Here is a 24,134-nt window from a genome sequence, read left to right as displayed (position 1 = left end):
GATTGTACCAGTTTATTAATTCATTCTGTTGATAAGCATTCAGGTTGTTTCCAGTTTTTTGCTGTTAGGAACAAGGGTGCAACGAATATTCTCTTGTTTCCTCTGGGTTTGGGGCTGGGCATCAGTTCTCAACTTTGGCTGCTCATTAGAATCTCCTGGGGAGTTTTAAAAAATGCTCATACTACAACTTCCTCCCTTCCCCCCACATGCACACACATTAAACTGATTAAATCAGGACATCTGTGGGGGTGGGGCCCAGGATTGGGCAGTCCAGGGCTGAGACCCCTGGGATGCACATGGCTTGGGAGTAGAATTGCTGGAAAGAGGAAAGTCACCTGTTATTAGTAGCTGATGCCAAACGTTTGCAAATTGACTGTGTCCAGTGACACTCCCGCCAGCATGGGAAGGCGGTCCTGCTGCCCTCACACCCTCATCGACACTTGAATTGACCACATTTTAACTTCTTGTCCTTCCGATGGGTGTTCAATGGTGTCTCACTGTGGTTTTAATTTGCATTCCTCTTATTACTAATGAGACTGCACATTGGTGAAGTCAATGCTGAAACAAAAACTGCAAAGAATCAGCCAGGTGACGATGGGGGAAGGGGAGAAATTTAGGGGGCAGGGAGGTGAACACCAGGTGCCAAGATCCTGTGCTGGGCCAGGGCTGGGATGTGAGGAACAGAAAGACTTGTGTGTGTGGTGGTGGTGGTGGTTGGGGGATTACTGTGCATGGGAGGGGGGAGAGCGGCTTGAGACAAGATCAGTAGAGGTGACACCAGGGCAGAGGGCTGTGGTGAGGACTTTGGCTTTTGCTCTGGGTGAGAAAAGAACATGGGAGGGTCTGAGCATTCTGGCTGCCTGTGGAGGATCAGGATGGGAGCTACGTAGACATGGGAGGGGGTGTATTCTTCATAATGACTGCTTGTGGCCTGTCTCCCCTGCTCTCCCCTCTACTCATCAACTAAAACCTTACCCCGAAGGATGATTGTTTTGTTTACAGCTATTATCCCCAGCACCTAGTGACACAAACAAGCAATTAATTGTCCTTGCCCTCCTTATTCTCGGTGGTGAATGCAGGGACTTACAGGTCCCTTCCCAGGTGGGTCCTTGCTTCACAGGTGGAACCAAGTTGCGTCCCCACCCCTCCCCCAGGCCTGGTATGGCCCCTTCTGGAGTCTGTGGGCTCAGAGAAGAGCTGGGGGTGAGGGTACAGCTGTCCCTCCCCTGGGCCCACACCACACTGGATCAGTCAGTGCCCCTCGTGGAGCCCAGTGTTAGGTCCCTTAGACACAGGATTGATGACCCCTAGACAGGTGAGGACACCCGCGTCAGCCCCACCCTTCCCTACTACTTTCTCCCACCTGCCCAGAGTGATCTTTCTCAACAAAGCTCTAAGCAGAGCCCTCCTCAGCAGAAAAGCCTTCCTTGGCTCTCCAGTGTCCTTAGGACAAAGTCCAATCTCCTCCAGGCGCTGGAGGCCCCGCAGATCTGAACCCTCCCGGCTGCCCGCCCCACCCCCATCCCTGGGAGCTGCTCTCAATGGCTCTGATGTAGGTACTGATTCTTGCCTCGGGCCTTTCCCCTCAGTATTTCTTCACTTCCTCTGGGAAGCCGCCCTCGAGCCCCCGTCAGGTGAACCGCCTCTTGACTGTCGCAGCGTCCTGTGGCGTCCCCCATCAAAGCACACTTCCCTTCGCTTTATACTTTTCTATTTACTTCGTCTCCCCCACCAGACAGGGAGCTAGTCTTCGATAGAGACCCCGAGTGTTTTGATGAATCCCCAGCTCTGGTAACAGTGTATGGCACATAGTGGGCGCTCCGTCAACATTTGCTAAGTGAAGGAATGAATGCATTTTGCTAGATGATGCCTGTTTGCTTTGCAAACAGGTTCTGGCCTTTCATACTGCCAGCAGCCACGTAACGTGTCCATTTCCTCACATCCATCCCCGAAATGTGCATTGTCCCCTCGTCGGAGCCACGCTCTTTGGGACGCGGCAGCCCAGTGGAGGAAATTGCCGCCCTCGTCTCAGGCCTGAGGAGGAGGCGGAGGAGGTTTCGGAACGCCAGGTGCCCAGACCCGCAGCGCGTGGCGCCAGGGGGCGCCAGAGGCAGGCGACCCGGCCGCGCTGAGCTGGCGGGAGCGCAGGGTCCCGAAGGGGGACCCGCCTCGCCTGGGGTTCCCTGCGCCCGGCGCCCCACCCCCGGTAGCTCAACGCCGGGCGGTCAGTGCAGCGCTTAGGGCCCGGCCTCCGAGCAACCCCCGCCGGGCATCCAGCCCCAAGCGGCGCGAGCCCCGCCAGCCCCGGGCGCACCTGCTCGGGGCGTGGCCTCTGTCGAAGGCGCTCCTCGATTGGCGCGGAGGTGACAAGGGGCGGGGCATCATTTGCCCACGCCCTTCACAGGGCTGGAGTACTTAAACGAGTTGGCAGAGCGCCTCCACTCACAGCGCAGCGGCGCGGCCTCGCGGGTAAAGGACTTTGCGACCCCAGCACGACTTGGCGACCCCGGCTGCTTCGGCCACCATGCCGCGCTCTTTCCTCGTTAGGAAGTCTGCCTGCTCCCGCCGGAGGCCCAACTACAGCGAGCTGCACGACTCTTCTCCAGGTGAATAGACCGGGTGCCGGACCCCGGAGGGGCTTGGGGGACATGCGAAGGGGACACTTTAGGGAGAGGGACTTGGAGGCAAAAAGCGAGTCAAAGGCGTGGGGAAATGTGAGGAGGGGTATGAGGAGCCCGGGGCAGGTGGATCCGGGAGGTTGGGGGAGGGCTTTTAGAGGTTGGTGGTCTCGGTTTGAGGGCGCTTCTTAGCCGCCGAGAGGCGGAGGAGCCCTGCAAGTGAGAAATGAGAGAGGAAGGGCCCTTTTTGGGAGAGACGCCGGTCAGAGGCTGGGAAGAGTCCGGAGTCAGCGGATTTGGGGAAGAGAGTGGTGCCTCTGAGCTGGTGTGATTGGGGACGTGGGGTGCTGGGGTATTAAACTGGAGACTTGGGGAATTCGGGAGAATTAACCCCCTTGGGTTGGCTGGAAAGGGGGGAAGATCCTTCCTGTAAGATCTGGAGGCTGAGATGGGAGAACCAGGTGACCTGGGTGAGGAGAGGGCTCTTCAAGAGCAAAAACCTATTTGTTCGAGTTGTAATTATTTGATAATTGAGTGCCAGCCCCACTCAGCCCCTATCCCGCTTCAGGCTAATGTTTGTTGACTGACTGATCCAGTGCTTGATCCTGCCCTTTTCTCTGTCTCCCGTCAGAGTTCACCTTCCAGCAGCCCTACGACCAGGCCCACCTGCTGGCGGCCATCCCACCTCCTGAGGTCCTCAACCCCACGGCCTCACTGCCCACACTCATCTGGGACTCTCTCCTGGCACCCCAAGCCCAGCCAATTGGCTGGGCCTCCCTTCTGTCCCAGGAGATCCCCAAGGCTGTGGAGCTGACCTCCCTGTCAGATGAGGACAGTGGGAAAGGTTCCCAGCCCCCCAGCCCACCCTCACCGGCTCCTTCGTCCTTCTCTTCCACCTCAGCCTCTTCCCTGGAGGCTGAGGGTTATGCTGCCTTCCCAGGCTTGGGCCCATTGCCCAAGCAGCTGGTTGGGCTCTCCGGGGCCAAGGACCCCCAGTCCCGCAAGGCCTTCAACTGCAAGTACTGCAACAAGGAATATATCAGCCTGGGTGCCCTCAAGATGCACATCCGAAGCCACACTCTGCCCTGCGTTTGTGGCACCTGCGGGAAGGCGTTCTCCAGGCCCTGGCTGCTACAGGGCCATGTCCGGACCCACACTGGTGAGTGTCCCTGCGGGCTGACTGCCCTCTCACTGTCCCTACCGCCTTCTTTACCAGCTCTTGTGAGACTGAACTTGCTGTTATTTTCAGATTGTAGAAACTGAGTCTCCTGACTTTCAGCTCAAGAGTTCGGGGCCTGGCTCCTTGAAATGTTTGGCTAAAACATTCATTCATCACCTAAGCAGATGGGCTAAGTAGATAAACTTTACACGTCCCTCTGCAGTCTGTTTCTCAGCCAAATGGGTTGGAGCTGGGTATGGGAAAGGTGCAACCAACACCTTGCTGTTGGAGCCAGGTGTGAAGGCCCTCCCTGCTCCACCCTCCCCCAGCCCACCCCCACCTCCATCCTAGCCAGACAGGATGTTGTTAGACCCCCCACCTGACTCCTGCTTTGAGAACTTCTTCAAACCTTGGGCTGATGATTCACTCTGAGCCTCAGTTTCCTCATCTGTAAATTGAGCATAAGAATACCTTGGGGGGTTTCTGTGTGGATTAATGAAAGAAAGCATAGGGAATGCACCTGGGGTGGTGCTTGGTACATGATAAGCATGCACAAAAAATGGTAGTTGGTATTTGTCCTGCTTCCATTCTGTATAACCTTTAGCGAGTGATTTAACCTCTCTGAGCTTGAAGACTATGACTGCATAATCATATAGGCCGGATTATGATAATGTTTTACAGGGTGGCCATCAAGATTTGGTGGCTTCTTAATGGCTTTTTAATAAGTTCCTATCGTGAGGGTTCTCGGATCTGCTGTCCCCTCCCCCACTGTGGAGCAGACAAACTCGATCCTATCATGCAGACCTGGGAACACCTTTGCTGGCAGAAAACACGATTATGTCTTGGTGTTTCAAAAACATGATACTGAATGTGTAGAAAACTGTGAAATGGAGCCGCCTCTGTCCTTTAACTTTCTGGAAATGGGTGAAAAGTAGTCACTTTTCAGAACTTGAATGGTGGAGGCTACCCGTGTTTGGGGCTGCTTTTTGGAGAGACTGTTGTGGTCTCAAAGGTTCAAGGGTCATACTATCTGCTTTGGGGTCAATCTGGCGGGTTGGAGACTCAGTTCTGGCACTTCCTGGCCCAGTGGCTGACCTGAGCCATGAGGGTCAGTGGGGTGGTTTGGGTGTAATGCATTTTGCAGGCATTATTTGTGTCATTAATATTCTATAAAGCGGCATCCTCCCCAGCTTGCAGACAAGCACCACCCATTTCTCTTACTTTATACACAAATGGCCCTGATTTTAACATATAAAAAGTCCTATTGCCTGCTCTGTGTCCTGGGTGCCTACCCAGCTGATGAGGGCTGTATCTGTGGGGGGTTAGCCCTGGGGTGCCCCACTGGGCCCCCTACTCTCCCCTTCAGGGGACATTATTTTAATGTAAAGGCATGGCTCAGACACAAAAAGCTTGTTGAAATGCACCATCGCCATCCTCATTGACACCCATTGTGTCCCTTAATGGTGGCTCCAGTGGGTGGGGGCTGGCGGGTGGAGCAGGTGCATGGGGCAGCGGTGCCCAGCACCTGTTCTGGGGCGCAGCTGCTGGCCCACGTCGTGTCAGGCCCCTTTAATCCGGGTAGTATCGCATGTACAGTGCCCCCCTTGGCGGCCTTTGTCCCCGCCGGCCTGGTGCCGATTTCACACTCGCCAGGAGCACCATAAAGGCGTCTGGGGGGTGGGGGTTCGGTCGGGTGGAGGTCTGCACCCCTGTCTTGCCCACAAACCTCCACCTCATCACATCTTACAAGGCCTCCTTCCCCCTTTGTTCAGGCTTCTGTCTAGTCATACGTGGCATGACGGTGACAGTTCTTTGAGCACTTGCTGTGGAGTCAGTGTTAGGGGCTTCCTTCACCTGTGTAAGGCAGTAACTATCAACTACCTTAGGAAGGAGGTGCCAATAATCCCCACCTTACAGATGAGGAAACTGAGGCACAGAGAAGGAAGTTACTTTCCCAAGTCACAGCTTATAAGGCAGGAGTCAGAACTTCTTTACCTTGTTGGTCAAGGAGGGGAGGGAAGTGGCTTTCAGTGCCCCAGGGAATATAGGACTCCCTCCCATTTACCCCATCTGCCTACAGTAGCCTTTAGTTCACAAGGAAGGGAGTGTGGGAATGAGGAAGAACTTCACTTAGACCTTGTAGAATGCAATCATCAAACCCTTCAGGCCTGGTATGCAGAGGGAAGTCAATAATGGTGGAGCAAATAAATGACAACCCTTCCCCTGTCCTCCAGCCAGGTACCCACTCTGCCTCAGGAGACTGAGCCCTTGAATGGATGGGTCTGCAGTCAGCCTCAGGCATCTGGACTGCTGGACTCCTCCCTTAGTGCCCAGCACAGTGCCCCAGGCACCCAGTAGACTGATGGGATTCATTCATCCCTGCTATTCTTGAATTCCAACACTGGGATTTAACCAGTGGGCCATGGCCTCAGGCCGATCAATCTGGGAGTGGGAGGAGAGGAGAATTGTATTTTTTGGAAGAGAATATTCAGAATTATAGGCTAGTGCCTGGCACATAGTGGGAACTTGATAAGTATTTGTTTAATGAGTTACTATTCTGAATTTTTTTGGGGGAAATACTGCACCCCCAAGAAAAAACAAAACATGGCATTGTCCATGTTTTTGAACCGTGAACTATATCCACTTGATTGGGGCAAGAATTATGAAAAGTTGGTGAATGGGGTTATCTGGCGGTGATTAAAGGATCCGGTTTCTCTGAGACCTTAAAAACAAAAAAAACAAAACAGTGTTACAGACTTATTCATGGTACAAGCACTTATTGAGCACTTACTGTGTACTCAGCCCTGTGTGTAAGATTTCCCAAAACAGTCTTGGCCAGGCAGGTGGCGTGAGGGTCACAAGTGGGGAGGGGTTTTAAACAAGTCCTAAGGTAAAAGGTTTCTATGGCCTCTTGTGGGGGGAGAGGTCCCAGGCCCTGGGCTGGAGGCTTGGAATGGATTCATGGGAGGCCACTGCCCTCATGGGACTCAGCCTGATTCAGGGGCAGACAAGGAGACTTGAAATTACCCAGAGTATGATCACTGTCAGTGGGGAAGCAGCCCAGAGCAGTGGCCAAACCTGCTGGGGTGGGGGGTAAGGGGTGGGGCCCAAGGAGGCCTTTAAGTCTGACTCTTAAGCTTTGACTCCAGATGAAATTAATCCAGGAGCGATAATAGGGAACACCCACCCCCAATGTCCCCCTACCTTAGGCAGTCTGTGTAGTGGTTAAAATCAAGGACTCTGGAGTCAGGTAGCTTGGTTCCTGCTGGGTGACCCTGCATATGCTGCTTAACTTCTCTGTGCCTCAGTTTCACCATATCTAAACCGAGGCAAGTGTATGATGAAAGGAGATAAGTGTACACCGCTTCTCACTGTCCCTGGCAGAAAGTAAGTGTTCAATAAATGCAGTCACCATCATTGTTGAGCACTTCCTGCCTGCCCACACAGTGTAGGTGGTGAAGTGCTTTATTCTACCCTCTCTCAATTACCAGCCCCTATGAGTGGGGGGAAGGACAGCCCCATTTTACAGCGGAGCAAATGGAGGCTCAGAGAAGGCAGATGACTTGTTCAAGGTCACGGTGGGAAGTGGCAGAGCTCCCAATCAAATCCAGGCCTTTGGACACTGGATACGGCCTGGTTTTTCTGTCATGGCACTCCTTCAGGGTTGGGCTCTAAAAGGCTGGGGTGGGTGAGTAGGGACTTCAATAAATGTCAGCTGTTGTCCCAAGCGACTTAGCAGTCTCATTGACTCCCTCCTGCTTTCTCTCCCCAGGGGAGAAGCCCTTCTCCTGCTCCCACTGCAGCCGGGCCTTCGCAGACCGCTCCAACCTGCGGGCCCACCTCCAGACCCACTCAGACGTCAAGAAGTACCAGTGCAAAACGTGCTCCCGGACCTTCTCCCGCATGTCCCTGCTCCACAAACACCAAGAGTCAGGCTGCTCTGGGGGCCCCCGCTGACCCTCAGGGCTCCTACTGCTTCTCCAGACCCCCTGGAGTGGCCTCCCCCAACTCCAGAAAGGACCCCCCCACATCCTTCTCACCACCATGGAATTCCTTTCTGAGCTCCCCTTCTGCCTGCGTTGGCCCCACAGGACTCTGAGGACCGTTTTCCAGTTCTCTTTGATCTGGGGACCTCGGTCGTCTCTGAAAGAGGCCTTCCAGTGGACATTTCTATGGACGGCTGATGGGAGGGTGGCTTGCAGTGGAGATCCCATCCGGCGGCCACTGCTCCGAGCATTCTGGAGTTGGCCTTTCTGTGTGGGTTTGTGTATCCAAAGCTACTTGGATACAGCTGCTTTGAGCTACAGGACAAACGCTGACAGACTGATAGGAGGCTCCCACCCCACTCAGGGGACCCCTCTCCTCCCCAGAAACCCTCAGGCTGCCCCTCCAGGAGGTATAACTAACTGCAATAATCCACCTCCAGGGGCACCCACGAGGCCTGCGGGGGTCATCACTTGACGTGTCTAGACCCCAGCTATTTCAGCCTCCTGTTTGTCACGGTGGCACCTGTTTCATGGGCAATTTAACGTCTGAAAAGGGAATGTGAGTAATTGCTGTCACTTGTCCTGGGCCCAAGTAGGGTGCTTTGGCCCAACCAATGTGTCTCCCAGAACTATTTTCGGGGCCCGACAGGTGGGCCCAGGAAGATGTTTACATTTTTTAAAGGTACACTGGTATTTATATTGCAAGCAACATTTTGTACTAAGGAAACGTTTTGTATAGTTATATGTACAGTTTATTGATATTCAATAAAGTGGTTAATTTATATATAAGAAAAGTCTCCTTGGTTTCCTAGAGGAGTGGGTATTTATTTCAAAGAGCCTTTAGGTGGGGGCTTGAGCAGGGATTCGTGGAGCTCAGATATTCCTGACATAGCCTTGAATCATGTCCTCTCGCCTCTGTGACTTTGGACTCCTGGATTTGACAGTCAGGGACCTTGTTTGTGCAAATGGGTTTTCCTCTGAGCCTGGTGTCCTGTGTGATGTGGAGGCTGGGAAACACCTGTGACCCGGGGGAACAGTCGGGTATGTGTGCAGGTTCCTTAACTCTCTCTGTGGCGGCCCTTGTTTATTCTCTCATTTTGAAGCTCACCAGACCCACAGGGTGAGAAGCTGGCTCCCTGGGTCTTATCAACTAGACAGGCTGGGGGCTTTGCCCAGCACTGCAAGACTTTTGGAGAAGGATTGGCTGCTGCTCACAGCTGAGGGAGTGGAATGCAATGAGCCAGAAGGGGACAGAGGATGTCCTTCCTGTTTCTAAGGGCTCTGGGCCCCGCTCGGCCTCCCTGTCAGACCCACACCTCCGACTGGCCGCTGGGTACCAAATGGCCTTTGATGCAAGGAAATTGGCTGGCTGGAGCCAGGAGGGTGAGAAGCCAGGCCAAAGGGTAGGGGTCATTCAGCTTCCTGCTCCGAGGACAGGACAGGACGGGAAGACAGTCGGCTCGCATTCTGGGCTGGGATAATTCACTCCTGGCTGGCTGGCTGTCATGGTGACCTCACCTCTGGGGCCCTCCTGGGGCCAGGAGAAAATGAGTGTCCTTTTCGAGCACAAAAGGTGCTGAAGGTGCCAGTTTCCTGCGGGGGAGCTGAGCAGGCGTGCAGGCGTCCCAGAGCTCCCGGAGCCCCGGAGTCAGGCTGGGGGTGGGGGGAGATTCATGTTCCAAAGGAGAGATGATTCTTTCTTCTAAACAGGAAATGGTGACCCGCAGGCCGGGAGCAGCCCTTAATGACTTGCAGCTTTCCTCCCAAAAGGAAAAAAAAAAAAAAGTTCTCTAACAATCGCCAAATTGTAGCGGGCCTCCCTGAAGGGAAGTTTGAGTTGTGGGGGATGCAGGGCTGAGCACCAATTTGCTGAAGGCCTACTGTGTCCCTCATCCCTGGGCTGCCACAGTAGGTGCTGCCATTGATGGCGAATGAATAAATGACTTCACCCCGAGGCGTCGGGCCTGGTGGAAACCCCCAGCTGGCATTTGAAATTGGGTCCACCAGGCTCTGATCATCTTGGAGCCAGGGATGCCTGGCTCATGACCCCAACTCAGGGTGCATGGAGCAAGGCTCTTCCCCGCTCGAACCCCAAGTTTCTGCCCCTAAAATGGGGTGACGATAGTGCCTTCCTCCCCACACTGTAAAGGGGCGTTCGTTCAGCAGGTTTTGATGAGCTTGGTGTGTGCCAGGTCCTGTTCTAGGCCCTGGGGGCTACAGCAGTGGACAGATGGATAGCCCCACACTCTCAGAACTTATGTTCTAGCTGGGGAGACAGAAAACAAACAAGTGATTAAATAAACAAGCCGCTTTCCTACAGTGAGGGTGCCAAGATGGAATTAAAGAGAGCACGTGCTGGAGAGCCATGGGGTGGGGCTCCCTCAGATAAGGCAGGCGGAGAGCTGGAGAGTCAGCTCTGGGAAGGCTGACATTCCAGTGGAAACCTGAAGGAGGAGAAAGTTCCAGACCGAAGAGAGCAGCAAGTGCAAAGGCTTAGAGGCTGGGAAGAGCTGCCCCTCCCCACACCCCAAAAAAGACCAGGGGTGCTGGGGGCTGCAGAGGTAGGATGGGATCAGTGAGCCCACCTGGATCCTGTAGAGCCTGTGAGGGGCAAGGAGGCGGGACTGTAGCCCAGCCCAGAGGGCAGCCACTGGGTAAGTGGGGGGCATAACGAGGCCTGCTTCCCTCATACAGATTCCCTGACTCCTGGAAGGTGGAATTCGAGGGTCAAGGGAGGGGAGAGAAGGGCTGGGAGCCCAGCTGGCCTGGCCCAGGGTAGTGGAGGCCTTGGGGAAGACTGGATTTAGAGGCATTGAGGCAGTTGTGCCAGCAGCTGTGCTGGGCAAACCTGAGGGCTAGTGGGTCACAGTTATTTGATGTCATTAAAAGGGAACGTTGGACCCGGTAGGTTGGGTCAGTGTGGGGTAGAGGTGGCATTACTAAGAATGAGGGCACCCCATCTGACATGGAAAAGCCACACTGTCAAGTGAAAAAAGTATCATGCAGAACATGCCCCCTTTTGTGGGAAAAAGAGGGGCAAAAATGAGTAATGTTATTCATTCTCATTCTCGTTTATATTTGCCTTCGGAAGCTCTAGAAGGATTTACAATAATCTAATAAAAGCATTCTCTTTGGGGGAGGGGTGTGTCTTGGAGGTGGAATGGGATGGATGGAGACGAGAAGGAGGGAACAGGGAGACTGTTTCTTATAATTTCTAAAAAAGCTTTTTATTTTGAAATAATTTCAACTGGGCAAAAAAGTACAATAAACGGGAACCTTTCATTCAGATTCTTCAGAATGTTAACATTTTATCATGTTTGCATTTTCTCTCTCTAGACACAGAGACTCATACGTATTATTTTTTTCAGAACCATTTGAGACTAAGTTGTAGACGTGATACCCCTTTACCGCTAAATATTTGAGCTTGCAATGTTTAAGGACGAGGACATTCTCTCATATAACCATAGTTCATGATCAAAACTAGGAAATGTAGCTTTAGTGCAGTGTTATTGTCTACTCCACAGTCACAATCAAGTTTCTCCAACTGTCCCAGTTACATCGGCCATAGGCTTTTAGGGAGTGGGGGAGGGGAGGGATCCAGGATCACAGGCTGCATTTACCTGTCCTGTCTCTTTACTTTTTCGTTCTGAGACAGGTTCTTTTTCAGTCTTTTGTGACTTTGACATTTTGGAAGAGTTCCCCAAATTGGATTTTCCTGATGCTTCCTCATGATGAATTCGGGTTGTACCCTTTTGGCAGAACCTCAGAAATGTCACTGTGTCTTTCTTAGTGCAAACTGTCAGGAGGCACAAGGAGGTCAGCTTGCCATTACTGGTGACGTCAACTTTGACCACTTGGTTAAGGTGATGTCTGCCAGCTTTCATGGGGATAAATTTCCTCTTTTTCCCCTTTTGTACTAAATCCATTATCTTGCGGGGAAACATTCCGAGACCATGTGAATATCCTGTTACTCCTCAAACTTCCACCCACGAGTTTTAGCCCTCACTGGTGATTTTTGCCTAAATCAATTATTACTATGGTGGTTGCCAAACGGTGATTTTCTAGCTCCATCATTCCTTCTATTTTTACTGCTTGGCTTTCTGCTGTAGGGAAGAACTTCCCCTTCTCTGTCCTGGCAGAGCTGTGGGATGGGGAGCAGCAGGGTCTGGTGGGGCCATTATTATCTTCCCCTGGGCTTTTCTTTAAAATGAGTCCAGGAAATAAAGTGGCTGTAAAGCTGATCGCCATGCAGTGTCCAGGCAGGCAGATCTGGGGCCAGGGCCACCTCTGGGCACATCTGGGCCCCATTAGTGACTTGGCAGCTACTCATGGGTGTCCCTTGAGCAGGGATGGGGGTGGTACTCTTGCGGGCAGGGATCTGAGTTTTTCTTGCTCCTCTTTGCTTTCAAATGGTCAATTTCACACATGTTACGGGAATATTTTCTTCATTAAAAAATTAAAATATTAGATGTAAGGCTCAAGTAATGTGTGATCAGCACACACTATCTCAATGCCTTTACTATCTAGTGTGATGCTGTGAAGAGCTGAGTTTGTATCTTTCTTTCTAGATTAAAGAAAGTAAATAGGGGTGGCCGGTTAGCTCAGTTGGTTAGAGCGTGGTGTTGGTAGCACCAAGGTTTCTGGTTCGATCCCCCCATGGGCCACTGGGAGCTGTGCCCTCCTTAAAAAACAAAACCAAAACAAAAACAAAGAAACAAAGAAAGTAAACATATATTTACATGCACACATGGATTCAATCTTATTCCCAGGAAAAGCCAGACTCCTCATCTCGGCCCACAGGCTTCTGTAGATCTGGCCCCATCACTTCTACCTCTTCCCCTCCTTCACATCTCTCACTCACACCAGCCATAGGGGGCCTTCTGCCACCTCAGGGCCTTTGCACTTACAGTTCTCCTGCCAGGAAGACTCAGCCCCCAGAAAGCCACTTGGCCGGCTTCCCCACCATCCTTCTCCCCTTTGCATTCCAGTGCCCTCCCTCGTGCTTTTTCTCCATGGCACTTGTCACACTCCGACAAACCATATATTTCACTGTTCACGGTTTCTCTGTTGATCGTCTCCACCACCAGAACGTCAGCTTCATGCGGGTGGAAACTTTGTCTGCTTTATTCACTGCCTGGTCCCTGGTGCCTCATGTCTCGAATGTAGGAGGTGCACACTCCGTAAAACGCTGCTGAATGAATGATGAATGCATATATCTGTGCCCCTAGGAAACACAGCGTGCTCGCCACTTTTACGGAGTACTTTCTAGGAGGTGCTCAGCACTTTCAGGCATTGTGCTGAGCGTCTCATAGATTAATTCATTAAACCGTTACAACCGAGTCCAGAAAGAGCAAACCAAGACAAAAAGAGGTTAACTAACCTGTCCAGGGTCACACGGCAAGGAAGTAGCAGAGTTGGAATTTGAACCCTGGGTTCTTTTATTATTGTTGTCATTTTGTTCTTTCTACCTTTGGGGTGGATTTAATTAAAACTTTTAAAATTGAAGTAGAACAGTGTCTGTGTCTTTAACGACTGACTACACTCGCTTGCCTAGAATCTCACACATGGAGGGGCCCATCTGGTCCTTTAACCAGTCTTCTAGAAACTCCACACATCCTTCTCCAGCCAGGTAGGTAGCCAAAGGTGCGTGTAGATACAGGGGTGGTGGATAGACCAAGCTGGTGCCTGGGTGAGGTGAGGATATCCTGTGTGGTCCCTGCAGGACAAGAGAGGCTTCCAGACCAGGAGCCCCATGAGGGCAGGACCACCCACCTGGCAAGACTCCCCTCCACACCCTGGGACCCACACGGGGCGCCCACAGTTGGTTGATATATTAGTTTCCTAGGGTTGCCATAAAAAATGACCACAAAATTGGGTGGCTTAAAACAACAGAAACTTACTCTCCCACAGTCTGAAATCTTGTGTTAGCAGGGCTGTGTTCTCTCCAAGGGCTCTTGGGGAGAGTCCTTCCTTGCTTCTTCCAGTTTCTGGTGGCTCCTGTAATCCTGGCGTTCTTTGGTCTGTAGTCTCATCACTTCAATTTCTGCCTCTGTTTTCACAGGGCCTTCCTCCTGTCCTTATTTCTCGGTGTTCTTTCTTCTTATAAGGATACCAGTGATTGGATGAGGGCCCATCCTGACCCAATACGACCTCATCTTAATATCTACAAAGACCCTATTTCCAAGGAAGGTTACCCTCCCTGGTGCTGGGGGTTGGGACTTGAACATATCTTTCTGGGGGACACAATTCAATCCACTACAGGTGGCTACAGCCAAGGCTGTGGCAAGTCTTTCTCAGGCCCCGGAATGGATCCCAAACCCTGAGGGAGAGTTGGGAAGCCGGCCTGCAGGCTTAAGAAGAGCCCTAGGGAGTTGGATTTTGCCTCTGTGGTTCCTAGAGAGAGACTACCAAAAGCAAAAGCTCCCCTGACCCCTGAACTCAGAACATATAGTGTGAGTAGGTGCCATGGGATGGACAAGAGGCAGCCAAGGTGGGAGAGGTCAGCTGGGATTGGGGCCAGAGCCAAGCAAGTCTGGGAGGAAATTCTGGATTTATCTTGAGCACCCTGGGGAGCCATGGGAAGGTTTGTGGGGAGGGAGGACATGAATGGATTTGTCCCTTGGGAAGATCCCTGGGGCAGCTGTGTGGGGAGCAATGCAAGCAGCAGGGAGGCCCCTGCCCTCGTGGTGGCAGATGAAGCAAAGGGAAGGGTAGAGTCAGAGATATTTGGGAATTTTAGCGACTCACGGATACTAAGAGTGAGGGACGGGGAAAAACAATGCCTTGGCTGGATTTTTCAGCAACTGAGGGAAGTAAAGACCAGTGAGGCAAAGAACCATCAGACAGGCAAATAATAATAATAAGAAGAAGAATATAACAGTTGACATTTCATGAGGGTTTACTACCTGTTCTGCACAGATTATCTGATTTAATCTTCACAACAATCCTAGGCAATATAAGTATAAAAGGTGGTCCTACGATGGTTAAGAGCTCGGTTCTGGAGCCAGACTGCTCAGGCTTACATCTCTCCTCCACTGCCTACCTGCTGGGTGACCTACAGTAAAGTGGCTCAACCTTTCTGGGTCCATTTCCTCATCTGAAGAACAGCCCCTCCTTCCTGGGGTTGTTGTGAAGAGCAAACAAGTGAATACTTACCAATTGCTTGGCCTCAGGCCTGGCACAAAGTAAAGCCTCAGTAAATACTGGCTATTATTACACCCATTTCACAGATAGAGGAATCCAGGCTCCAGAAGGAAAGAGAACTTTCCCAAAGTCACACAGAGCGTAATCCTAATGTTTTCTGGCTCTTTGTGTCTCCTTGCCCTTAGTGAAGTCTGGGGGCCAGGGCCGGCCTGCTGACTACCAGGGTGTAGTATCCTGTGTCCCCCCAGCCTTGCGTGGCCAGGTGACCAGGGCTCAGGGGAGCTGGAAGATTCTCCATGAAGGTTTGTGTCCACCACCTCTCTGTGGGTATAAGCTGGAAAGGCCTCAGGTGTGGGTAACCTATGTTCTCAAACCCAAGTCTATTCAGCTGGTGCTATGGCCTAAAATAAACACTTCAGTGGAGGCTGAAAAGGCAGGAGCAAGGAAAAAGGAAGCCCATGTGTTACTCAGGGGAGTGCTTGGGGTGGGGATCACCCAAGGAAACCCATTTTTACCCCAGGCACATGACCTTGAGCTGGTCAAGGGCCTTTCCTAAGAAACTCCATCCTTTCTTTGTGGGTCCGAGTGCCACCAGTGCCTCACTCGTGACCCTGGATGAGTCCCTGCCCTCTCTCGGCCTCACTTTACATGTCAGTAAAACATGTTCAACCTTTGACCCAATAATAAAATAAAAAGCACATAAACACATTCCCCCCAGCACTTCTCAGAAGAGCAGGACACCATAAACTAACTCACGAGAGGACTGGATATGTTCCTTGGAGCCCTTGAGTATTCTGAGAACTTTGTAGCTGTTATACGTGTAAATGTCCATACAGTCTGGCAAAAACATATTGCGCATGTAGCACAAGAGCAGAGAAAGAAAAAGGTCTGGCACGTGACAAGCACTCCAAATATTTCTTGAATGAATGAATGAGTAATCAGTGAACATCTGTTAGCAGGGAAGAAAGAAGGGAGAAGAAAAGGAAAAAGAAGGAGCTGTAAGTTACTACGTCCCCACTGTTCACAGTGATTTTTCTCCAGGGGTAGGATGAAGCGCTGGTGAGGAGAAAAGCATTTTTCTATCATTTTTACCTTTTCTGCTTCTGTGTTATTGCTGCTTCCCCTGTAAACCAGCGAGCAACTCTTGCTTTACAATCAATCAATAAATATTTTCAAAGATAAGCAAGATGCTCAAGTGTTTACTTCTAAAGGTGCCCACACGTGCTGACAGGTGAAGGAAGCAGCTCGCAGAACAGCCTGAGAAAGTCATATGGACCCATTTGGGTAAATTGTACCTTCATTTTTATCCAGCTTTGCCCTCACAGAGAGGAAAATGTGTGTCCCAGGGGTCTATGGTAGTTCTGTCTGGATGGCGGGGTAGCTGGGGTTTGATTTCTCTTCTTCATAAATCTCTGAATTTTCTATGATGAGCATGTGTTTTTCTTTCTAAACACACACACACACACACACACACACACACACACACATAATGTGCAAGACTTGGCAATGACCCAGGGTGAGAAGTTACCTTTGGTAATCATGGTCACCCTGTCACTTCCTCGAGGGCTTCAAAGCGATGTCGGTGTCATTTGGTGCCCATCCTGGACACTGCCCATGGGCTGAATTCATCCTTGGCTTCTGTGTCTATGGGCAGTGCCTCCTCCAGGCCCGGTGGGTCTGCTGTTCACCAAGAGCGTGGATATTTGCCACGCAGGGCTGTTTACTGGCTGCGTGCAGGTCAATCCGGGGAGTGAGTGAGGCCGAGGCTGAGCTCAGGAAGCGCAGGGGACTTTCCCAAGGACATGAAGCTATGAGGTAATTGGTGGCACCAACATTTTTTAACGTCTTTATTGAGATAGAATTCACATACTGTACAATTCATCCATTTAAAGGGTACAATTCAGTGGTTTTGGGTATACGCACAAAGTTGTGCAACCATCCCCACTATCTAATTCCAGAACATGTCATCACTGGAAAAAAGAAACCCCGTGTCTAATAGCAGCCACTCTCCATTTCCTCCTCCCCTCACCCCTGGCAACTAGTAATCTGCTGTCTCTATGGATTGGCCTGTTCTGGACATTTCATTCAAACATGGCATTATAGAAGTGGATCACACAAATCACCACGTGTCCTTTTTGTCTGGTTTCTTTCACTTAGCACACGTTTTCAGGTTCATCCATGTTGGAGCATGTGTCGTACTTCATTCTTTTTATGGCCCAGTAATATTCCATTGGTGGATAGGCCACATTTTGTGTATCCACTCATCGGCTGATGGACATTTGGGTTGTTCCCACTCTTGGGCTCTAATGAAGAGTGCCAGTGTGAGCATTCCTGTCCAGATTTTGTGTGGGCCACACCAATAAATTCAAGAGTTCAACCTGCACTAACTCCATCCTTGCCAGCGTTTTGTTATTATTGGTTTTTATTTTTACTTTCAGCCAATGTAGTAGGTATGTGTGTGAGTGTGTAACAGTTTTTTCAAGATGTAATTGACATACGATAAATTGCCATAGATAAAATATAACTTTGATACGTTCTTACTTCTCTTGGGAAATAAAAGTGAAATGCATGGGTCTCTGCTTAGGCACCAGGATATGAACCAGGCTCTGCCCTGCCCCGCGCCAGGCTGATTTCTGCTGGTGGAGCCGCTGTGAACAGAGGCTCGTGTGCCCCTGATGGGCCTCTGACTCTCCCATCCGGGTCTTTCTGGGCAGAGGGCAGGTCTGCGGCTCCAGCTGTGAGACCCTGCGACGGTAGCTCAGTCCTGTCTGCGTCCAGCACACGTGCCCCCAGCCTCTACTGCATTCCGGGCCTTGTTCCAGGCACTAGTGATGGGGCAGCAAACAGATAGCAGGTCCTTGTTCTCAGGGAGCTGACAGCCCAGCAAGGGGCGCCTTATTGCCTGGAAAGACTGCAGCAGGAGGGCACGAGCTTCATTTGGGGTGTGGGCGGCAGTCGGGGGATCCTTCCCAGAGATAGGAAGGAGGAGCAGGAATCAGCCAGGCAAAAAGAACTTGAGTGGGAGGAAGAAGTTGTAGGCGCAGGGAACAGCAAGTGCAAAGGCCCTGAGGTGGGAATATTCAAGGTGTGTTCAAGGAGTGGTGAGGGGTCAGTGTAGTTGGAGGGAGAGAGGTGGGATAGAGGTGGGAGGCGGAGTGGGAGATGTGGGCAGATTCCAGGTGTTTGGATTTTATTCTAGCCATGGGAAGCCGCCAGGGGATTTAATGCGGAGGAGTGACTTCCCTCTGGCCGGGTGTGGGAAATAGACTAAGGGAACTGAAAGGAAGTGGGAGACAAGAGAGGAGGCACCTGCAGGCTGTGGCTTCCGCTGGAGAGTGGGTGGGAGGAGGATGGGTGGGAGATGTCTCTGTGCCTGGGCTGGGAGGGGGGACAGTGAATGAGGGAGGAGGCATGAGGCGGAGGAAGGATTCCAGCGCTCCTGGATGTGGGCTTGAGCCATGGAACGGTGGATGGTGGTAGCAATGGTAAAAACTGGTTCTTGGGACAGGAGACAGCGAGGAAAATGAAGAAACACATTTCTTATAATTCTGACCTCCCCCAGTCATCTCTACCAGCAACACCACCACCACTCCTTGCCCTGACCCACCTCTGTGTTGACCCCGGGCCTGAGACCTAACCTCTGACCCCTGATCCCTAGCAACCAAACAGACAGACCCCTGGACTTTGCATACCCCTCCCTTCCATTCCCTCCCGGGCCCCACCGCTTTCCCCACCAGACTATGGTGATCTCTGAGAGGGAGGGCACAGCACCTCATACAGCGCCTGGCGCATAGCAAGCACTCAATAAATATTTGTTGAATTAATTAAAGAAAATTGCGGATGATCTTGATGAAGAATATGGTTCTGGGGAGCCATAGAGGAGCTTGGAGGAAGGGAAGGCTGAGTTCTCTCACTCACTCTGTCCTTCACCCTGGCTTGTAGAAGGGCAGAGGCTCTCTGGGATCTTGGCTGAGTGAAGCATCCAGCTCTAAAGCCCAGGAACGAAGGTTATCACAACAGCCCTTGGGAGACGTATCCGCTGTTACTATCACATGCCCAGTTTACAGACGAGACTGGAGTGCCAGCAGGAGGAGGCATTTGCCCAAGGTCCCCCCACCCCAGGTGATAATAATGTCCAAGCAGAGATCTGAACCCAGATCTTCCTGACTGCACGGTCCTTATCTAACCTTTTGTCCTCAGAAAGCCTCTTCAGAAAAATGAAAATAGAAATGTAGGGACCCAAAGGCTGGGGAAGAATTTATCTAGGTAGAGGCAGGCCCTTCTAGAACATTTCAAGGGTAAATACAGACATATTAGCATCTGGGTTTGGTGGCTTCTGTGGAGAGGGCCTGAGGGGCTGGGTTCAGGGCAGGAGGAAGACAGATACCACATTTGTCTTTCGGAACTCTGGATTTTTTTTCCCCTTTACCTTTTAATGAAAATCTAACAATTGTACGGAGATGCATGCATCAGAAGTGTTCAGTTCCATGCCTGTTTTCTAAGTGAACCCATCCGTGGCACCAGCAGTCAGATCTAGAAACAGGAAATAGAACATTCCAGTCCCTCAGAAGCCAGCTTTTTTTGCTTAGAGGTGGGATTTATCCACATTGCTGAGCAGACCAATACTGTGTTCCTTTTTAGTGCTGACTAATATTCCACTGGTTGCGTACGCCACAGTTGTTTATTCATTCAGCAGCTAATGGCTACTTGAGTCATTTCCAGTTTTTCTGCAATTATGAATAAAGCGGCTATAAGCATTCACATGGTGATTTTTGTGTGAACGTAAGTTTTCATATCTTTTGAGTAAATACCTAAGATGAGATTGTTGGGTTGTATAGTAAGTGTTTAAGTTGATAAAGAGAAAAAAAAACTTCCTAAGTTTTGTTTTCTAGAGCTGTGTGTGTGTTGCATTGTCACCAGAAATGTCTGAGAGTTTTCCAGCTGCTCCATATCTTGAGCTTGGTATCCTCGGTTTTTATCGTAGCCATCCGAAGAGGTGAGTAGTGGTACTTCATTGTGTGTGTGTGTGTGCACATGTGTGGCTAACAGCTTTCTCAAGATATAATTGACATACAATAAACTTCCATATGTGAAAGTCAAAATTTGATAAGTCTTGACACATGTCTACACCTGTGAAACTAGCACAATTATGATAGCGAAAATATTCATCAAAAGTTTCCTGTGCCTCTTCTTTGTAATTCCCTCCCTCCTTCCTCTCTCCTCTCCACCCATTTCCAGGCAACCAATGACTTGCTTTCTGTCACAATTGACCAGTTTGCATTTTCTAGAAATTGTATCAGTGGAATCACATGGTCTGTTCTCTTTTTTGGTCTGGCTCCTTTCCCTCAGCATAATTATTTTGAGATTCATGCATTTTGCAGTGTATCAACAGTCCGTTCCTGCATGTGTTTTCATTTCTCTTGGGTAAATATATAGGAGTGCAATTGCTGGATTGTATGATAAATTCATGCTTAACTTTTTAAGAAACTGTCAAAATTGTTTTCCAAAGTGGCTGCACCATTTTGCCTTCCCACCAGAGTGCACGAGAGTTCCAGTTCCTCCACATTGTCACCAGCGCTTGGTGTGGCCAGTCTTTTAGATTTTAGCCATTCTATCGGACTTCAGTGGTATCTAATTGTGGTTTTCATTTCATTTCCCTCACAATTAATGATGTTGAGCATCCTTCCATGCACTTATTTACAGTCCATATATTTCCCCCCATCTTCTGCCTGCCCCCCCCGCCCGCACCCCACTCCGGTTCAAGCCGTTGTTTCTCAGTCTAGTTGTGTGGGAAACAGCTTCCTAGTCCATGCTGGTATTATGAGCCTTGCACTCCCGCCGGGCTGAGGCAGTGCTCCTGGCAGCTCACGCCAACCTCCGCTGCTCAGGGCAGCCCAGCTCCAGGGAGAGCCATTGTTCACAGTCTTAACTGTAGAGGGCACAGCTCACTGGCCCATGGGGGAATCGAACCAGCGACCTTGGTGTTAGGAACACGGCGCTCCAACCGCCTGAGCCACCAAGCCAGGGCCAGACCCCAGTCCATATATCTTAATTAGTGAAGATATACAATATTCAAATCTTTGGTCCATTTTTAATTGACTTCTTATTATTGAACTTTGAGAGTTCTTTGTATGCTTTGTATACAAGTTCTTTATGAGCTATGTCTTTTGCAGATAGTTTCTCCCAGCCTGTGAGGATTTCTTTTCTGATCATTTCTTTTGCCCACTTGTCTGGGCTAACCAGTGCTCTTTCTAATGTTTGAAGGGGCTTTGTGATTCTTCTGATCTTCAGTTTCTAGCTTCAGACCCTGCCTGTCCCAGCTCAGGAGGATGAAGCTGAGGGTATGGAGCGAATGCCATTAAGAATTCTTTTTCTGCCCTTGCTGCCCCTCCCACAGCCTCAGTTTCCTCATTCATCTAATGGGGATAACTGAGTAGGACCTCCAAGGCTGAAGAGACTTTTTACATGTAATACGCTGGAAACACTGGCTAGCAGTTTTATTACTATCATTTTCATCACTGCCATTCTCCGTGTACATGACCTTGGGCAAGGGACTTTCATCTGTGCCCCAGTTTCCCCATTCATAAAGTAGTTGATATGACGGTTGAATATATGAATGCATGTAAAACGCTCCACACAGAGTAAAGGATGAAAGAAAGTTAGGCATTATTTTGATGGCATGCTTCTTCACAGAGATGAGCCACAATGAGGAATCCCACCACTAATGAGTGTAAGGTGGACATTGATCTGAAATTCTTCTTCCCTTCTGTCCCTGCCCTGCTGCCCTGGCCAGTCCCTGTGCTAAAAGATGGGAAATCAGAGCTGGCCTTGCCCAAGTCAAAGGATCATGTCATTATGAATGCAAGAGGCCCTGCTTTAAATCCCAGCCTGGCTGGCTACTGACCTGCTGGGGGACCATGGATAGGCCTCTTAACCTCTCTGATCCTTAATTTCTTCCGCTGGAAAAGGGGAATTATAGATTCCTGGACTGGCAGAGTGGTTGAAAGGAATGGAAAAAACAATGCATGAAAGATTCCTGTAATAAATTATTAAGAAATGCTAGCTAAGTATGCTTCTGCCTCAGGACCTTTGCACATGCTGATTCTTCTGCCTGGAACACCCTTCCTTTAGATGTCCACATGACTCCAACCTTCAAAGAGACTATTCCTGACCATCCTATGGACCATTTCACACCCTCTTCATCCCTCTCACAGAGCTCCTCCCAACACCTCAGCCACCTACCAGCCACCTCCCAGCTCACTACCCAGCCACCTCCTCTGCTTTATTTTTCCCCAGAGCACTCACCACCCTCTGACACTGTATTTCAGGTGTTTATTTGCTCGTGTCTGGCTCCCCCACTGGACTGCCAGGCCCAAGAGGGTAGAAAGTTTTGTGTTTTGTTTACTGACGTATCCCAATCTCTAGAACAGTGCCTAGCACATAGTAGGTACTTCTTAGAGAAAGCTGAGCTGTGCTTAGTCTCATTATATGATCCCACCCCCTCCTGTGTGACCGTGGACAATTTATTTCAACTCCCTGAGGCTGGTTTTCTCTCCTGCAGAACAGGGCTCAGAGAAGCCTTTCCCACACTGAATTTGCAAGGAGGGAGGGTCTCCTGGGACGAGCCATTCCGAAGCTCTCTTGGCACTTTTAGAAGGGCTCAATAAATGCCGGCTGGTGTTTTTGTTTTGTTTTTTTAAATGTATGTTTATGAATGTGGAATTCTCCAGGCTGCATCCCGGGAAGGGGGCCCTGTCTGCAAGGAGCAGGCCAGGCCCCGGCGGGTGCAGCCCCCCCTTCGCAGGCCGGGCGCCCCTCCAGGCCGCCGGCCCCTCCTCCGCCGGCCCCCAGCGAGACGAATGCAGCACACGGCGGCCTTTATGGGGCCCGCAGACAGCGCGTCGCCAGGCTAACCCTGCGTGGAAAATTCGGAGGTGGAAGGCAAGGCGCCTTAATGAGGGGGCCGCCAGCAGCGGCGGCGGCCAGGGGCGGAGGGGGCTGCCGGAAACGTGAGCCCGGCTCTCGGGCTTCCACCCCCGCGCATTCCCAGCCCCTCCCCCCACACCACCCGGCAGGTGGAAGCGCCCTGCAGCTCCGCCCTACTCTTTACTACCCCAGTTGTTACTCCCTTCCAGGAGCCTGGCTTCTCGTGTCTCCACTTCCTCCTCTGTAAAATGGGCCCAACCCTCTTCGAGTAGGCAGGAGGATTAAATGAGTTGCTATGTTGCACTGGTGGCCAGCACGTGGGAAGCCCTGGACAAAGCGTCACCACAAGTTGAGGCGGAGATACTCAGGAGAGGTGGCACATTCGGATTTCTGGGCTGTTTCCCGCCACCTGTGGTGAGACCTGAGCCAGCATTCAAATCAGGGGTTCTGGAAAAGGAGGCCATCAGGTCAAGGTAATGGGCCCAGGACCTGGAGTCGACAGAGCTGAGTGACCCTAGGGCTGCCATGGTGAGGCTGCAGTCAGCCTAGGTGTCTCTCTGAACCCCAGTTTTCTCATGTGTCAAGTGGGCATGGGCCAGGCGCTGTGCCAAGTGCTAGGGGAAGAGCAGGAGCAAGACCACCAGCCTGTGGATTCTGGGGCTTCCATTCTAGAAGGGGCAACAGAGGGGTCCCCTTGAAAAAAGAGAAACAAATAGTTACAGAGGTGCTTATAAGCGTATAATGAACACCCTGGGCCCTTGGGCTGGAAGGAGGGAGTGGGAGAGAGGAATAGGGAGGATGAACAGAGGAAGGGAGGCAGATGACCCTGGAATAGGGTAGTTGGAGAGAGGCCAAGGTCTGGAAGGCCTGATTTCAGAGTCAGAGTCTAGGAAGGCAGAAAGCAGAGCTCAGGCAGCCAGACCTCAGACTTTGCTTTTTGCTTTATGTGGAACACTATTCCTTACTCCCGTGTCCCCACAGCTTTTCCCCTCATTTCCTCCAGCCTTCCTTCAAAGATCCCCTCCTTAGAGAGGCCTTCCCAGACCACCATCTAAATAGACCCCCATCCTAGGCCTTTCTCTTGGCCCCCCGGCCCTGATTTATTTCTCTTTATTGTATTACATACCTTTTTGTTCCCTTGTTTCTCCTCGGCGTTCTCCACCTGTGTATGAGCTGGATGAGGGTGAGGACTTTGCTCACAGCTGTAGCCTCTGCTGCCCCCCCTCCCCGCCTGGCATACAGTAGGTGCTCAATAAATGACAGAAATGAATGAATGAATGGACAGAGCCAAGCAGACCGGGG

The 24,134-nt window shown here is 51.0% G+C and overlaps 1 protein-coding gene across 1 annotated transcript; it reads left to right on the top strand.

The window, feature by feature from the left end:
• Window positions 1-2,412: 2,412 nt before the first annotated feature.
• SNAI1 (snail family transcriptional repressor 1) lies at window positions 2,413-8,550 on the top strand. Its single transcript, XM_081034363.1, has 3 exons — window positions 2,413-2,606; window positions 3,250-3,777; window positions 7,550-8,550. Exons 1-3 carry the CDS (start codon window positions 2,525-2,527, stop codon window positions 7,732-7,734), a joined length of 795 nt encoding a protein of 264 aa, XP_080890489.1. The 5' UTR covers window positions 2,413-2,524; the 3' UTR covers window positions 7,735-8,550.
• The last annotated feature ends 15,584 nt before the right edge of the window (window positions 8,551-24,134 follow it).

This window comes from Rhinolophus hipposideros (genome assembly GCF_964194185.1).
Source record: "Rhinolophus hipposideros genome assembly, chromosome: 22".
NCBI classification, from domain to species: domain Eukaryota; kingdom Metazoa; phylum Chordata; class Mammalia; order Chiroptera; family Rhinolophidae; genus Rhinolophus; species Rhinolophus hipposideros.
This window is presented reverse-complemented; position numbering and strand designations above follow the sequence as displayed.

Excerpts from the sequence above, each read along its gene's own strand:
- SNAI1 (XM_081034363.1), top strand. The coding sequence starts at position 2,525 with ATGCCGCGCTCTTTCCTCGTTAGGAAGTCTGCCTGCTCCCGCCGGAGG. Across the intron at positions 2,607-3,249 it reads GCTGCACGACTCTTCTCCAG|AGTTCACCTTCCAGCAGCCC; the intron begins GTGAATAGACCG and ends GTCTCCCGTCAG. Across the intron at positions 3,778-7,549 it reads CCATGTCCGGACCCACACTG|GGGAGAAGCCCTTCTCCTGC; the intron begins GTGAGTGTCCCT and ends TTCTCTCCCCAG.